Below are 16,471 nucleotides of genomic sequence, written 5' to 3'. Positions count from 1 at the left end.
TGCTCAGGACTTTTCTTCCTTATATATGAATCCCTTTGTCTGCCGCATCCCCCGTGTTTGCCTTTAATAGAAAGTACTTTCTTTTTTTTTAATATATAAGTATTTGTTAGTCCTCCATATTAAAACAGTCAGAGTAGTTCCTGTAATACTGGGCTCTGTGTAAGGAAAGGCTTCAAAACAAAGTCCATATAAAAAAGAATGAATCAGAGTTAAATTTAAATTAAATCAATATTTAAAAAGTATAAATCAGATGATAAGTATTTTATTTTATGGGGTTTATTTTGCCTGTAAATTTCTATACTTTGTATTTGTTAATTCAGGTTAAAAGACATTTTTGCCACATTTTATAAAATACTACTTCAATTAATTTAAATATACTTTGACGTATTTGAGTTATTTATGTTAAACTGTGGCAGTTTGAGTCCTCCATATAACCCAATGATGACCGATTATCAAGAGTGTTATATAATAATCCAAATACTGGCTGTGTATGAACGGTCAGATCGATACATTGTTTCAGTGCGTAGTTAAATTTTTTGTCATGGAAAAATACATTAAAAATACTACTACTCCACTAAATGGGAAAAAGATCATTTTATAAAATATACATATAAATATAGAATTTGTATTGATGTCTATTTTATTTTACAGACAGCAGATGGTGACTGAGTTCTTTAGAGACGCACATTTACATCGTAGGACTCCAACAAAGTTTTAAAATGAAATATTCTGAAATATCTTCTGTTGTGTTATCTAATTATTATGGAAAGTAAAAACAACAGTGATGTAGTGCTCATTAAAATGTGTTCAGAATTTGCAAACATGATGATGATTCACCTCTCCCCTACATTAGCTGGATGAAAGTATCGGCATTGTTATCGGGGATAGCGGCCGTGTGTTTACGTGGGGTCCTACCGATACCAGAATTTGCACCAATAATGGACGCCAACAATCAGCCCTGTTTATCCATTTTAAACGCCGCTGAACCTGCCTGCTGTGTTCACACCTGTGCAGAACAGGGCTGCATGCTGATTGGCTGTTACCATGTGGCGCACCTGTGTCAGGAAGCACCTGCATTTATCCTCGTTTATTCTGGGTTTTCTTTTCCTTTAATTTGTCACCCAGTGCTTACAGCAGAGTGGGAAAAAACAGAAAATCATCCACCCTCCCCATCCGGCTTCACCTGCTCCTCCTACAGGCTAGCCGGGCTAAGCTGTCGTTGTAGTCCGGAGCCGAAGCCCTGCTGGGTCGAAGCCCCGCTCGGAACCTGCCGCTGGATGAACCTCCACCCGGAAAAGAGGAGAAACCGCCTATATGGACGCTTCTTCTCCGCCTGTGACGGCGCCGCGGCCAGCTAGTGAGCAGCCCGCAGCTAGCTGCAGCTAGCGGCTCCGCTGGCTAACCATCCCGGCTAGCTCGAGGATTTAACTCGGCTTTTCTCGCCTTCTTTAAGCCCGTTTCCGTGTCATGCTATCGGCTGCTTAACCGAGTCAGGTTTGTAGGCTCATTTTTGGATCTCGCGGGGGAAAGCTCGCTTTCTTAGTCGATCTAGGTCAGCTCGTCCGGCCGGTGATGGTTATGTGGGTCATCGGGGGGGGGTTAACTGGTTAGCCAGAACAGCTGGTTAGCTGCGGACGCCTGGACGTGTTTTTGTTTTATTGGTTTTAGAAGAAAAATAAGAGTGAATATCGATACGTGTGCTTGAGTGGGTGCTGTGGTCTCTGTGCAGCCGAGCTGGGTGATGGAGCAGCGGGTGGATTATTTTATATTTCTGTTTTTGGACGCTGACTAGTTAGCCGGGGATGCTAGCTGCTCCACTAACCAGGTGAGCGCAGCCTGATACAAACAAAGGTGGCTCGGCTCGGCTGTGTCGGAGGTCCGTTTCGCCGCGGGCCTGGATTTAGCCCGGATTTAACTAGCACACTTCGGCCTGTGAACGTGTTTATGTGTTTCAAGCCACAGCGCGTTGACGTGTGTCTGCCTCCTTCACAGGCTGGGCATGCTTAGCGGGGAGCTGCGGGTCCTCCGAGCCTAGCAGCAGCAGGCAGCGGCAGATAACGCGACCGTGTCCGGGTGGTGCTCCGGGAGGAGGATGGCATTTCACGGCGCAGGCCGGCAGACCGTGTGTGGAGACCTATTTCCGGGCTCTGAGCTGGGCCACAAGTATTTCTGCGTGAGCTCCTCCTGCGGAGCCCCCTCCACGGGCCTCAGCGCCACACCGTGCCTCACCGGACCCACCGCCCCGGCAGGGACCCCTCGTCACCCCACAGCCCTCGGAGGAAGCACCGGCGGCGGCGCGGCGGTGCCTCAGCCCTACAGCAACCCAGCCAGCGAGGTGCCGAGCCCCGCAGAGATGGAGCCAGACCGACCCATCGGTTATGGCGCATTTGGAGTTGTTTGGTAAGAAAACGCTGTGATCGTAATCATGCTTCACATCCCTGCTGTCAGAAAGCTCCCTCTGCTCCGACTTCCATCTTGTTTGTGCAGACTTGAAACTCAGCTCCATCTTTGTTTACATGCGGTCAAACTGTCACCACACAAGATGGCATCACCTCATCGCCATCTGGGTTCATCACCAGCCTCTGATCATTTCTGGTTAAGCTGGTTTGAGTGGTTTTAGACCTTTGATGCTCTGCACAGCTGCAGCCTGAGGCCTTGCCCCCCAGCTGTAACCTGGCCAAGCTGTCCTCAGGGTTGTGTGTTTTGGATAAAGCCTGAACCCGTGTGATTGGTTGTCAGTGGGCCGATAAGTCAACAGGTCGTGTAGAACATGTTAGAAAATGTGTGTTTGCTGTTATGTAAGCCGGGCTGGATTCACGACAGGTAAACGTCACGGTTGCTTCCCAGCTGGTATAGGAGCTGGAGTTTGGAGAGTAAAACTGTCTGTCTGTGAGAACTGCACATCATTACTGTAAACCAAACCACGGCCGCCTGAGGCTCCACCCAAACTACAACAGCATCATCTTCACTGCTGCTTGGAGGGGGGGAGGGGGGGTCTGTGACAGGCTGCTAATTCAGGCTCAGTGAAACAAGATTTATTCAAAGGTCAAAGGAGCTGATGCTGCTCTTCGTCTTGTCTTCCACACTCTGTTCAGTTTACTTTAATAATCACATCGGAGGTTTAAAGACCTCATACAGGGATTCATTTTAATGTAACTGACCAATCAGAGCTCCCCCTCACTGAGTGTTTTTTATAAATGTCTGTTTTCCAGGTGAAGCCGTGTGCAGACGAGCAGCTTCCCTCGTCTTTAGATTAGCGCCGTCCACCAGAGACGCTGCAGCCCAAAGAGGGGCCAGCACATTTACTGTGAAGCTTTAATTCTGCTTCCTGTGTACGTTCATGAGTCGTGTTGGTTAAACAGTCATAGTAAAAATGTTTGGCCCTGATCTTCTGGTACCGTGGGCGTGCACGTATGTGGTTTGGCATCAACATATGAGGAATACACGGCTCATTTGCAGTTGCATCCATATGAACGTGGCCTCTGCTTCACAGTGAGGCTGATGTAGGTGTGTGACGTGAGCCCCACACTTGGGTAACTGCACCTGTCCTCCAGCAGCACCGTCTCGTCTCTTAGATGCAGCGTTTTCAGCCCAAACTTAAAGGATTAACCCGCCATTATTAAAACATGGCCTGAGGCCTGCTTTGTGTCGAGCACTAGAGTCGCTGCGCTGAACCTGTGACTCACTGTAACTTTATTCACTTTGAGCAGCAGTTAGCTGTTGTGTGTCTGCAGACCGAACGACCCTAAACCGTGTCGTCAGACTGTCTTCTAGCTGTGACAGGAAGCGTGCGCCTCGTTTCCTCACAGGTCGGTGACCGATCCTCGGGACGGCCGGAAGGTGGCTTTGAAGAAGATGCCCAACGTCTTCCAGAACCTGGTCTCCTGCAAGAGGGTCTTCAGAGAGCTGCGGATGCTGTGCTTCTTCAAACACGACAATGTAACGACCTGCGGGCGCTTTTATTTTGAAGAGGCTCTTATTTGGATGTAGACGCTGAGCTGATGCAGTTTTTCTCTCTCCGTGCAGGTTCTGTCGGCTCTGGACATTCTGCAGCCTCCGCAGATCGACTGCTTCGAGGAGATGTATCCTTCAGTCCTTCTGTCCCAGTTTCTCCTCATTAGTTCTCCCTCACGTCCTCCTTTAACTCGCTTAATTTAGCCGCCGGTGTCCGGTCTAAATCCAGCTCCTCGCAGATGTGAAGCACGAGGCTGCTGATGAATATTTAATGTGCATCATTTCTAAAAAATGTTACATCGGCACTTTTCGCTGAGCGGCCCCGGCGCTCCCCCGCCTCGGAGGCCGGTGCTGGGCGATGCGTCGTGCTCGTGTAGGCGGAGGTCGGTCCGTGTGTGAGCGTGTGCATTTTATTATTTTTTTCCTTGACTGCTCACCGCCCCGCAGCTACGTGATAACAGAGCTGATGCAGAGCGACCTCCACAAAGTGATCGTGTCTCCTCAGCCGCTCACCACGGACCACATCAAGGTCTTCCTCTACCAGATCCTCCGAGGTGAGCCGGCTCTTTCGCGTCCCGCCGCCGCACGGGCCGAGCGACATGATCGCGTTCAGTACGAGATTTAAATACACCGCCGGCTTCAAACGCACACGTCCATCTTTCTCCTGAAGAGGCAAAGCTGCCGATCATCATCCGCCTCCGAATGTCTCGGCCTATATTTAAACAGTCGTTCAGTCTCGCTGCCTCGCTGTGTTTACTTTCCTGTGACGGTCTCATAAGCTGCAGCGAGCAGCGTGTCCTACTGCAGGCTCCATCTTTCCCTTTAAATCTCAGATTAGTAATGAAATCTAAAACTTCACTGGAGGAAGTGAGTTTCCTGCTGTAGTTCTAGTTGTTCTCGTCACCTGGCCGGGCGGGTCGGTGGCGTGTGATGTCTCGAGATGGAAGGAGAGTGAAAGAAGTCGTCACAGTGATGCTGGTGGTTTAGACCAGCGGTCCCCGGGCCACGGACCAGTCCCGGGCCGCGAGAGTTGAGGCTCGTTTTTATCGTTCACTCGGTTTCTCCGGGTCTTTCCTGCGTTATGAATAAATCTTCTTTTGTTGCCGGTTTGATTTTGTTGTATTTATCTGCGACACCTTAAAGGCCGGCCTGTGAAAATGTTGTTGGGCATAAACCGGACGGCGGGGACCGCTGATTTAAACGTTGTCGTCGCTCACCAGGAGGACGACTTTAACTCTTTCCTCCATGAAGGTGACGACCTCGGCGCACATCGATACAGACGTTTATAAGCGGTGCAGAATCGAGGTTCAGCAGGTGAAGGCTTAAAACTCTGACCTCCTCTCTGTTTCCTGTCCAGGTTTGAAGTACCTGCACTCCGCTGGGATCCTGCACAGAGACATCAAACCCGGAAACCTGCTGGTCAACAGCAACTGCCTGCTCAAGGTAACGCCGCACTCGCCTGTATCAGAGGCCGCGAGGCCTGGTTACCGGGGTTATGAAGGCGGTTCGCTTGTTACCAAGTACATTGCCATGGTAACTTGTGCTGCTCTGCGTTACGGTCGAGATACAAAATCGACACCTGCAAAACCACCGCGGTCAGTGCTGGCGGCTAAAACGTTGGAACGGTTTTCTGATGATCCAGGGGGTGGAGCCTATCACAGCTGTTTAAGCGGGGGTCACAGATCCCCAGTCTGTGGCAGGCGTGGTGCAGAGAGACGCACGGCTCCTGTTCATGAAATCACCAGTTAAAGCTGAAACTGGAGTGGAAAAGGGGCGGGGTTTAGCGACTGGACGAGGGCGTCTGTTTGAGCTTTTTAAGGGCAAAAACGAGGCGCGCTTTATTTAAAACACGATCGTTGTGGCAATAATTAACGCATACAACAGATACTTTTCCGACCTGTAACCAGGTGATGTTTGTTAGGCGCAATGAGACGCCACAGCTCAGAGACGGCGATGCTCTCACAGCGGCGTTTGTAGTTGCACCAAGCAGACGCAGGAGGAGCCGATGAGTCTGAGGAAACCACTCGTTGGGAAGTTACTCAGATTTTCGTGGTGTTGAAACGTCTTTGCTGCGTTTGGGCCTGACGCCGCGCTGTGGGAGGGACAAAAGTTGCCGCCTTTCCAAAACACGAGGAAACCAATCAGCTGCTTGCTCGAGTGACTCGGATAGAGCCGTTGACGTTTTTCCATGTTGCTCAGATTTGTGACTTCGGCCTGGCGCGCGTGGAGGAGCCCGACCCGTCACGTCACATGACGCAGGAGGTGGTGACTCAGTACTACAGGGCGCCGGAGGTGCTGATGGGCTGCCGGCACTACAGCTCGGCCATCGACGTGTGGTCGGTGGGCTGCATCTTCGCCGAGCTGCTGGGCCGACGCATCCTCTTCCAGGCTCAGAGTCCCATTCAGCAGGTGAGACGCCGGGCGCCACGGCAACCGGCAACACATTCATTTAAAAACAAAAAACCTGCAGAGCTGCTGATAACAGGTTCAGTCAGAGTGCAGTCAGGTGACAGGGTTAGCTCCTCCTCCTGTTAGTTCAGAGGTGTGGCTAAGATGATGTTCAGGTATGTATGCGTAACTTTGACCTTTGAACTTTTGATGTACATCCACCTCTCAGCTTTGATTTCAGTTTATATGAACATGTTAAAATGTTTCACCTGTGGACTCGGCTCAGGTAGAATCCGTGTTTGAGTCGTGCCGCGGAAAGTGGGATTAAAGATGGCGGCACGGCTGTTCCAGCTCTGAGGATCCACAAATCCAAACCTTTGTCTGGTTTTCTGTGATGTGAAGCGGTCTGTCTCTGTGTCGCAGCTGGACCTGATCACCGACCTGCTGGGAACGCCGCCTCTGTCGGCCCTGGCAGCGGCCTGCGAGGGCGCCCGGGCCCACATCCTGAGGGGGCCGCACAAACCGGTACGTGACTGCGTGGTGTGCTCGTGAGCTGAGCAGCACGCCGCTCTCTGCTCTGGAAGAAGGCCGCGTTGCTTTCTTTTATTACCCACGTGTGTTCACAGTAGCCGCCCACTCGGTCACCCCGCAGCTCCCGCTAACGTGTGGTGGTTGCGTAACGCTTTACAGGCACGGTACACATCCAAAATGTCTGCCAGGTAATGAGGTGGGTTTACTGGGAAATGTGGGACAGAGTGATGATGGAAGATCAGATCTGACCTGAAGTTCTGCTGCGCTGCAGACTCACATTCGCACAAACAATCACAATTCATGTTTTTGAAAAGTCTGAAACTTTTGTACCGCAGACGATCACAAACACTTGAACCAGGAAGTCTTAAAGTTTTAAAAACGTTGACTGTGACTCTGCTGCATTCATTCTTTGTGTTGATCGTCTCCGGTGCTGACTTGTTGTTCGTGCTGTTTCTGGTCCTCAGCCGTCGCTGTCGGTGCTCTACATGCTGTCTGACGGAGCGACCCACGAGGCCGTGCACCTCCTCTGCCGGATGCTGGTCTTTGATCCGGTGAGTTGATGCTGAGCTGATGTCCGGCTCCTCCGGCGCTCTGTCGTCTTCTGACCTTCAGCTCGTTCTGTTTAATGTTTGCTGTTGTGACCCAAACGTGGACACCTCGGTCTGAATTAACGCTGCAGCTGTTTTACTCCAACGAACAGCTTTAAGTCGCATCGCCTGTAACGGCGAGGTCTGCTCGGCGACCGGCAGACCCTGGCAGGAAGCTCGGAAGAGAGTGAGCATGACGGCGGTAAATCTCTGGGTTTTTAGTCGTTGGCGAGTGATTTGGCGAGCGGGTCTTGTGGACTTGGAAGTAACACCAGCTGATTGATGGGTCTTCAGGGCTTTTCCTCATCACAGTTTGGGGTTCAGGAGAGCCACGTACTGTTGCTGTTACCAGATATCATATTTACTGCTGAGGAAATGAAACCGATTTTTTTAAAAAGAAGAAAAGCTGTTTCCTGGATGCAGGAAAAACCCTGGACAGTTATCGCTGAGCTGCAACAGCTGAGGCGACTCAGTGACGTCAGCACAGAAAACTGTTTGAACTGTCGTTAAATTAGGAAAAGAAGGTTTCTGTCCCACTGATAAGTATCCATTGTGATGTAACTCACTACTGCAGCCAGAAGGTGGAACTCTGGGCGGTGCAGCCCAGATGTTTCCACAGCTGTGCTTTTGTCACAGCTGTTGTCTCTCTCAACACCGTGGATTTAAAAACCAAACAGATGCTTGAAGTGCAGATTTTCATCTTTCATTCGAGGAACTGGACTGATTTTTGTTTTGTTAGCGTTTCGTCTCAGAGTGGATTTAATGCAGCTCGTCTGACACTTTAAATCTTCTGCTCACACCGAGACCTTAACTCGGTTTGCGCCTTGTATCTGTGGATATTTGTGCTGTATGAAAAGCAGCACGTGCACGGCCTTTCCGTGAAAGTGGTGACACGATCGAGCACAGCTGTTGATCCACTGCCAAACTCAGGTGTCACTTGTTAGCTGAGCGCTGGTTTTAGTCCAGCAGGACAGATGTTCACGTGACACACTCGGCTGAATGTGTGTGACTGGTAGTTTCCTTGAGGGTGTTGCACAGGGCTCAGTACTTGGTCCTGTCATGTTGTACTCCTCTACACTCATCAGCGCCCTCTGTTGACAAAGCGTCAAATTAAAATTGTTTGTTTTTGACAATTCAAACTCTGCTGATTAAACTCTTTAAGTAACTGTGAGACTAAATGCACTCGCATGCTTTTAACACCCAGCAGACTTCTTCCTAACTAATGTGTATGTGGGTGTGTTACATGGACCAGTAAGGGGTCAATGTTGTTATTGTAGTTATGCAGTTATGTTTTTAAATGTGTTGCTGTCCTTAAATCAGTGGCTCAAACCATCCTAAAAATGAAACGGCACTTCAAGAAACTTTAAACATCACAAATGAGAGAAAACGCAAACCTGACACGAGGTGCCGGCGCGATGAGGCAGAGAGAAGAGGAAGACGAGCAGGAAGCGGCGACACAGCGCTGTCGCATTCAGACTTCGCAAACTAAATACTAAAAGCATGGGAGCCCCATGCTCCGCCCTCTCTGGCTTTATATGCATGCAGGTGAGCCTCTGCAGCCAATCAGCACTCAGAATGAACCTGTGAAGGACCAATCAGAGAAAAGTTTCTGCTCAGTGAGGTTTGCTGCTGCTTGGTCATGTGACTTCAGATGAAGGTCTCACCTGAATCCGTCAGCTGGAGAATTATTCACTGTTCCTCTGCTCTTCTCTTCAGGCGAAGAGGATTTCGGGCAGCGACGCCCTCTCCCACCCTTACCTGGATGAAGGGCGTCTGCGTTACCACACCTGCATGTGTCAGTGCTGCTACTCCGTCCCCAGCGGGCGAGTTTACACCCGGGACTTTGAGCCGGTCGCTGAGCGTCCGTTCAGCCACAGCTACGAGAACAGCCTGCTGTCAGTGTGGCAGGGAAAAGGTACGCCGGCGGCACCGTGATGCTTTCCTTTGGCGGCAGTCTGAGCATGAACGCGCGACTCGCTCTGGGTCACGTATAGAGCAGGGCGATATGGGCAAAAATATTTATCACGATATATATTTGAAAATTTGTGAAAACGATATAACTGACGATATAATTGGCTAACAACATTTAACAGTGCAAATACAAATTCCTTGATGAAAGTTTAACCAAAAGGCATCTCCAGTAGAAACGTGCTGACATATCCTGAGTTAACCATGTATAATATCCACTGAAGTTAAAAAGAGGAGCTTTGCAGCATTAAACTGCAGTGTGCCAAATAAAAAAGTCAAATACGGATTTTTCCGACCACAAGGTGCACGGGAATATAAGACAAAACAGAGCAGTCAGATAAATCAAACTTTATTAAACTCATTCTTCTTGCTTCCTCCACTTCTGTACCATCGATTCATTAATGCTGTATTCTATCACAGCGGCTCTGTTCCCATGTTGTTGCAGTATATTAATGACTAACCTCGTATTGTGGATGGATTATCTCAGTCTCCTGACTGAAGTTTGGTCCGTTTACAGCATCCTGCCATGCGATTGTATTTGTCTCTAACCACCAGGAACCTTCACGTTAACTTTTATCGAGTGGAAGAAAGTTTCACTGTTTATGTTATGCTAACATAGCTGTGTAGCTAGCGATCACGTAGCACATCATTATATAGCAGCTAGCCCAACTTCAGTAACCCTACAAACGTCACTGCTGTTTAGTTTTCTGTCTTCATTCATGTTGGAAGTGACAGCAGAGCTGTACGTTTGAATGCTTCATAAATCTCTGTCAGAACATGCTATATCATGTTTAAGTAACTAGCGAGCTAACTTCCTGCTAACGTCTAACTCCGTTAAATGTAATGAATTCTGTTTTCATGGATGCCTGGATGTTGAACTTCATAATTACACCTGGTAAAGCAGCAATGCTGATCATTTCATTAGAGATGAAAGAATTTAGACTGTTTTACACTCTCAGCGATGTTCGTTTGACTTCGGGACTTTAAAGGACAGAGTTTAGGACCCAGATTACTCCCAGATTTACGAGCACCGTAGTCTGACAAATACAGCAATAATGACGGCTGCTTGCATGTTCTACAAAACAATTTGTGTGTCTGACGGACAAACACCAAACCAGTTCTGGTTCATCTGTTTCACTCAACAATCGGCCATGTGCGTATGAAAACAAAGGCACTGCGCATGCGCGTTTTACCCATATTCTATCGCCAGATTTCATTTTCTTATCATTGCCTAACACTGTAGCGGTATTACCGTGAACGGTATAATATGGCCGAGCCGTAGCCACGTAATGTTTGTTACAGGTTTTTACTTTAATTTTCCCAGCAGCAGGTGATTGATGTCGCACAGTCAAACAAGTCTTTGACAAACATCCTCTTTACCTTTCATAATAAAAGCCCTACAAACAAACACTAACTCTGAGAGAGAGCAGTAGCCTTCACTGTGAAAGTGGAGTGTGGAGGTCTAAACCTGGTGAAATCATCATCGAGATGATTTGAAACTCTTGAAATTATTTGTTTTTCTATAATACCGTATTTAATTTAGATATTTTATTATTCTTTGTGGTGTGTGTGGTATACTGTGGGGTTTTTTGTTTTGTTTTTTTAATATATAACGATTTTTGCAGTTTGTCCTCCATAACTGGAACCGTAGCATGAAAACGAAGAGCAGCTGTAAGCTGTGATGTTTGCGGCTGATGATCCCGTTTCTGTCCTCAGAGTTGATCCATCGCTTCATCACGGAGCACCAGCAGGGCAAACGGGTGCCGCTGTGCATCAATCCTCAGAGTGCTGCCTTCAAGACCTTCATCAGGTGAGGAGGATGAGGAGGGCAGGACTTCAGGGTGGGTTGAGGAAAACAAGGCGACGTTAAAATCAATGCGTTTGTGCTGAAACTGATAACATAGACTCGGTGCAAAACTACAAGATAAGCCTGATCCGGCTCTGTTTGTGGTCTCTTCCTGTTTAGGAGTTCTTTATTCCTACTGTCACCGAGTGCAGCTCATACAGGCGTTTTCTTCATTCAACTTTTAAGTCTTAAACACTTTTTTAGTTCTAGGGTCAAATGGTGGAGAGTCCCAGATCCCATTGTCCCTCTGGGGGGGGGGGCACTCCCACAGGGCTTTAACCTGCCACCCTCCACCATTTGACCTTAGAACTGAAGAAGCTTCTTGGATGAGAGGTGAAACGTCTTCAAGCAACTTAAAGAAGTCCAGACGCTTTTCTTTCCAAGCTCCTTAGACTTCTTCCTTAATCCCTGTTTATACACCTCTGCATCTAATTATTAATCTCTCCTCCACATCTGAGCCTGATTCTACTGGAGCTCTCTTCCTGTTAAAAGGGAGGTTTTTTGTTGTTGTTCCCACTGTTGCCAAGTGTTTGCTCGTAGGGGCCGTCTGATTGTTGGGGTTACAATATAAACCGCCTTGAGGAGGCTGCTGTTGTGGTTTGGTGCTGTATACATTACATTGAATAAGGTGACCTCAGTATTGTCTCTAACAGGAAAATGAGCGTCTGTCTCTTTAAGGAGGACTATGACGTCGCCCTGACCTGGTGAACACTCACAGTCTTTGTTTCCACAGGTCCACTGCGTGGCACTCCTCTAAGGTGTCCAGGAAGGAGGAGAGATGAACGGCGCTCCTCTGCATCTCGAGGAACGACGGCAGTTTGAGAGGGGACTTCATTGGCTGTGGCATCTGAAAGCACTGAAGAGTTTGGGTCATCTTTTCTTCTTTTTCCTTTTTGTTTTTTCCCCTTCACCTGGAGGAGACTGTCACACCCGCCCACACCAGGACCTCGTGAAAAACCTCAAATATTTCCTCCCCCGTGATTCGACCCAAACTTCTGACGCTCTGCGTTTTTCGGTGCTGAACTTCAAAAAAAACAAAACAAAAAAAAACAAATTTAAGAAAAAAAAAAAAGGAAAAAAAAGCTGCTGACGTGAGACACAGGAAGTGGACTGGATTTGGATTTTCATGTGTTCGTAGAGACTTTAAAGATTTTAACTGTTTGGTAGATTCGATGCTTAGTTGATGTTTGAAGTCATTCCAGCCCTGTGCAATACGGATTCATTCGAAAAGGCGATAAACACGGTGGGGGGCGGGGCTGCCTACGATGTAATGGGTTGGTCGGTATGACATCATCGCCCGCCAAACATCGCCAAGGTCTTTGTTTCCTTTCTTTATAAATACCACATCACTCACTGTGTTTTCACCTCGCGGCGTCTTCATGGCGTCTGCGTGGTGATGATAATGCAATTTCACAGATGTAGCAGGTTTTAACCAACAGGTGTTTCTGCACACACGGTTACCTTTGCCCCCCCACCCCCCCAGCGAGCTGTTCGGTTCTTGTGTTTGACCACCCTTCTCCCTCGTCCAGCAGGAGTTTAATCAGGAATTCATCGTCCTCAGTTTCATTTCTCCAGGCTGTGTGGTGGCAGACTCTTATTTTGAAAAGGACGACAGGAAATTGTGACTGCTTTTAGTCGTCTGATGCGGTGTTCTGATCAGAAAGAGATATCTGCAGATATGTGGCAGCTTCTCCCCTAATGCGGACTTTTCCCTCCCGTCTCAGCGTGTGTTCTGACATTTCCCCGCTCGCCTCCTCCGCCCTCGCTAACAGGAAGAGGAAGTGACGGCGGTGACGTTTTCTTTTAATTTATTGAGTGTTTGACAGGGGTGTGTCTCCACCGTGGCAGGTTACCTCAATCCAAGGAAAAATAAAAGCCTCTATAAAAAGAATAAACTGGAGGGGAAATGAAACCACTTTTCCCATCATTCCTCCAGATTCAGTGACTTTTACCTCGTGCTCGCTCTGAGTCGGTGTGGACGGGACGCTGTGGGTGAAATGCTGCTGGGTTTTTTTGTGTTTTTTTTTTTTTTTTTTTTTTGTGTTTTCCCGTGTCAGGCGGAGGCTCAGGTGTCCTCATAGATGAACTGCGTGAAACCACAAAAGGAGGCGGCGGTGTTACCCCGGTGTGCTAACGGGACGGCAGCGGTGCGTTTCCTCCACTACCCGGGAGCCTAAAGGTCCCAAGAACCCAGGAACCGTCCTTCAGCCCTGTAATCGGGTTCCCACGTCTAAATCTGAGAGAACTCAGTTCCTTTACTAAACTCTGGAAGCTCAGATTTGTTTTTCCTGAGTGTGATCTGAAGTGTTTGTCAGGATGAAAATGAGTCTTTCCAGCTTCCCTCTTTAGTTTTTTCTTTCTAACACTTGTTTTCAGCCGCAGGAAGTGCTGCGCTAAATGGCACTTGTGCATGGTGTAAAACGCGCTGCAGAAGTGCCTTAACCCTGCATTCTTCCTAATGGCCAGCAGGGGGCGACTCCTAGCTGCAGGAAGGGTTAGTTGTAGAGAAGCGCGTCGCTCTGCGAACATTTTCCTGTTTGTGGTCTCAGCTTCTCGTCTGAATAAAACATGAAGGAGATTCGTAGTTTATGGTCGTCACGGTGATCTGAGGCTCAGCGGGATGTGCCGTTTTCAGTCAGATCGTTCCCGCCTAAAAGCACGAGTGAAAAACGGGACTTCACTAACCACACGGCGTCTGCAGCAGCAACATCCATCTTTTAAATGCAGTGTGCTCGTCGTCTCCTTGTGGCCAAAATGAGAATTACAAAAACATCAGATGGAGGATTCGGAGCTGGGATCTTCAGGAAGTGGCTGAAGGGAGTTTCTGGGCTTTGTTTGGACTCCTGTGGAGGAAACGCAGATAAATGACCCGAGTTCCACAAAAGGTTCTTGGTCCTGCGGTGGGAACAAGACCGAAAATATTCACGAGGATTTTCAGAGTAAAAGCTCCCGATTTATCTTGTACCGCTCCATCCTGTGTCGGCCGCAGACAGGAAGCGGAGTCGTATGTTTGTAGCTTCAAAACCATTAGAAACGTTGAAGCGTCGACGATCAGCGGTGCCTGATGCTCACGGCTCTCCTGAAGTGTGATTGGTCGCAAGCCTGCAGGCCTTCAGTCTGTGAGGGGCCCGCTGGTGGTTTTGGTAACGCGCTAACCTGAAGGTTTCACCTTGAAAATAAGCAGACGCCGCTTTAGCCGCTGTTTCACACGCGAGAGGCGCCTGTTTAACACTGAAGCAGATTTTACTGTGTGTGTGTGAAATCAGCAGATTAATCATCCTGATGTTCTCAGTAGTTGAATAATTTCAGTTTCTCATTTTGTTGTAAAGAAAAAGGAAAAATCGCATCAGGAAGCAGCAGGTTGACCTGTGGCTGAGCAGGCGTGTCATCCATCAGCCTGGTTCTGATTGGAGATTGGCAGCCCCTCCCCCACCTATTTAGTGCAGTGTGACTGCAAAGAAGCTTTTTAGGATCTCTGAGGGTCGACGAAGCAGCCCAAGTTTGTTTGTTTTTGGTCGTTTCACGAACTTTGCGATGTGAAGACTCGGCGGGAACCCACAGCTCGCGGTGCCTCGCTTCCTGGGCTCGCCGGGCGTCCTCGCCGGGCGTCCTCGCCGGGCCGGGCGTCCTCGCCGCTCCTGCGCCCTCCTGGTTTCTTTAAACTTTCTTGGAACCCCTGAAACCTCAGCTTGCGTCGCCGTGGAAACGCGGAGGGCGACTTGTATATCTGCATGTGTATATTTATTACCCCGCGGAGAGCGTTTGGGTCTGAATGCTGTGCAATGGTTGAGTTTGTCGAAGATGACGAAAACCTTTTGTGGTCGTTTTATTTAATTCATCTTTAGGAAGTGATTTTATTAGCAGGCTTTTATTTTGTTTTTGTTTGTTGTGATCGAATTAGATTTTTTGGGGGTTTTCTTTGTTTTTATGCGAGTCCGGAGACGAGAACGTTTACGTAACAACAACAACAACAACAACAACAACAACCCACCTGCACGTGTGCAGCTCTGTCTGACTTCAGTCACATGACCGGAACGCTGCTGCTGGTTGGTTTGTCCTGCAGAGGAATTCTGTGTGAAGACCTTTGACCTTAACCTGAAAGGCGTTTCCTTCCGCCTCACGCCCAACTTTTCCTCAGCACAGGCTCGGCTGTGTGACGACATTGTTCATCATGAAGCTTCTTTTTTGGCCTCCTTATAAATTACGAGCACGGACAGATTAGTGGCACCGGAGCGTCGTCAGGAGGTCGTGTGATTGGTTCGTTTCTTTGTTAGCGTTGAGCGCCGCAGACGTCTGCAGGTTGTTACAGTAAACTCAATAACGACTGTGGAAAACGGCCGTTTAGGGAACTTAAAGAAAACTCAAGGAAACAATTTTGTGTTCTTAAAAAAACGAAGTTTATTTTTGGCGGTGTGATCGTGAGGCTCGTCAGGAAAACCTGTCACTCGTCCAGAGACTCACACTTTAGTTTGTATTGACCAATCAGGTCCGAGCAGCCTCGGGTTGCTTGCAGGTAAACAAAGCGGCCATCATGTGATGTAAATACCATACAGCACGTTTCCTGCTGCAGATTGGGTCACAAATCCTATTTGTGTGAGTTTCTGTTAAAGGTCGATGATGGTCTCCTTCATGAATGGGTCGTTTCTCCAGCCTGCAGATGTTCAGCAGATGTTCGCAGCGACTAAAAGTGCAACTCTGACTTCAGAGAGACGCGCGGTCACTCGGCCGTGTTCCCTCCGGACTCGTCTCTTTCCTCGTTTCTGTCGTCGTGGTCGTAGAGGTCCTTCCAGCTTAGGCGACCCGTGTTTGGTCTTTCCCTCCCTGCACTGTTCTCAGATCAGCCGTCGGGTGAAGCGGAGCGAGGCGGCTGCTCTGCTGTAGAGATTAGACTCGTTTTTCTTCTATGAAAAGAAACTTGATGTGTTGATTATTCTAAATATGATGTTTTAAAAAGATGTTTTTGTTTTAGCAAAGTTTTTGTTTTTTTGACTTGTGTTCCCAACAAATACTTGAATTTCTTAAAAAAATGTTTAGAGTTAAAGTAGTGAATGACAGATACATAAATAAATGGACACTGGATAAAACTCTGGCTCGTGTTTCCTCTGCAGCTCATTTCAGCTGCGCTGCATCCACCGCATGATCTCATGTCGGCTTTCCTCGGTCATGTGACTGCTCCAAAAAATTAAAGAAACACTTT

At 48.3% G+C, this 16,471-nt stretch overlaps 1 protein-coding gene across 2 annotated transcripts; it reads left to right on the top strand.

Moving 5' to 3' along the window:
• The first annotated feature begins 301 nt into the window (after nt 1–301).
• Nucleotides 302–12,300, top strand: nlk1 (nemo-like kinase, type 1). Of its 2 annotated transcripts, none has more exons than XM_005947999.3 (12): nt 302–1,494; nt 1,993–2,400; nt 3,810–3,939; nt 4,027–4,082; nt 4,402–4,508; nt 5,312–5,397; nt 6,154–6,363; nt 6,766–6,867; nt 7,338–7,424; nt 9,177–9,375; nt 11,145–11,238; nt 12,008–12,300. In XM_005947999.3, exons 2-12 carry the CDS (start codon nt 2,093–2,095, stop codon nt 12,054–12,056), a joined length of 1,428 nt encoding a protein of 475 aa, XP_005948061.1. In that variant the 5' UTR covers nt 302–1,494; nt 1,993–2,092; the 3' UTR covers nt 12,057–12,300. The 2 variants fall into 2 exon arrangements, with proteins under 2 accessions (XP_005948061.1, XP_005948062.1); XM_005948000.2 differs by lacking the exon at nt 302–1,494 and adding an exon at nt 1,503–1,825.
• The last annotated feature ends 4,171 nt before the right edge of the window (nt 12,301–16,471 follow it).

The sequence above is a fragment of the Haplochromis burtoni genome, unplaced genomic scaffold (assembly GCF_018398535.1).
Source record: "Haplochromis burtoni strain Fernald_Lab_line unplaced genomic scaffold, NCSU_Asbu1 Contig_400, whole genome shotgun sequence".
Taxonomy (NCBI): domain Eukaryota; kingdom Metazoa; phylum Chordata; class Actinopteri; order Cichliformes; family Cichlidae; genus Haplochromis; species Haplochromis burtoni.
Note: the sequence above shows the minus strand (reverse complement) of the source record. Positions and strands in the feature narration are given on the sequence as shown.

Bases quoted from the DNA above. Each gene is read 5' to 3' on its own strand.
- nlk1 (XM_005947999.3), top strand. From the start codon at position 2,093: ATGGCATTTCACGGCGCAGGCCGGCAGACCGTGTGTGGAGACCTATTT. The intron at 4,083-4,401 runs GTATCCTTCAGT...ACCGCCCCGCAG, and splicing joins ATCGACTGCTTCGAGGAGAT to CTACGTGATAACAGAGCTGA. The intron at 5,398-6,153 runs GTAACGCCGCAC...CATGTTGCTCAG, and splicing joins ACAGCAACTGCCTGCTCAAG to ATTTGTGACTTCGGCCTGGC.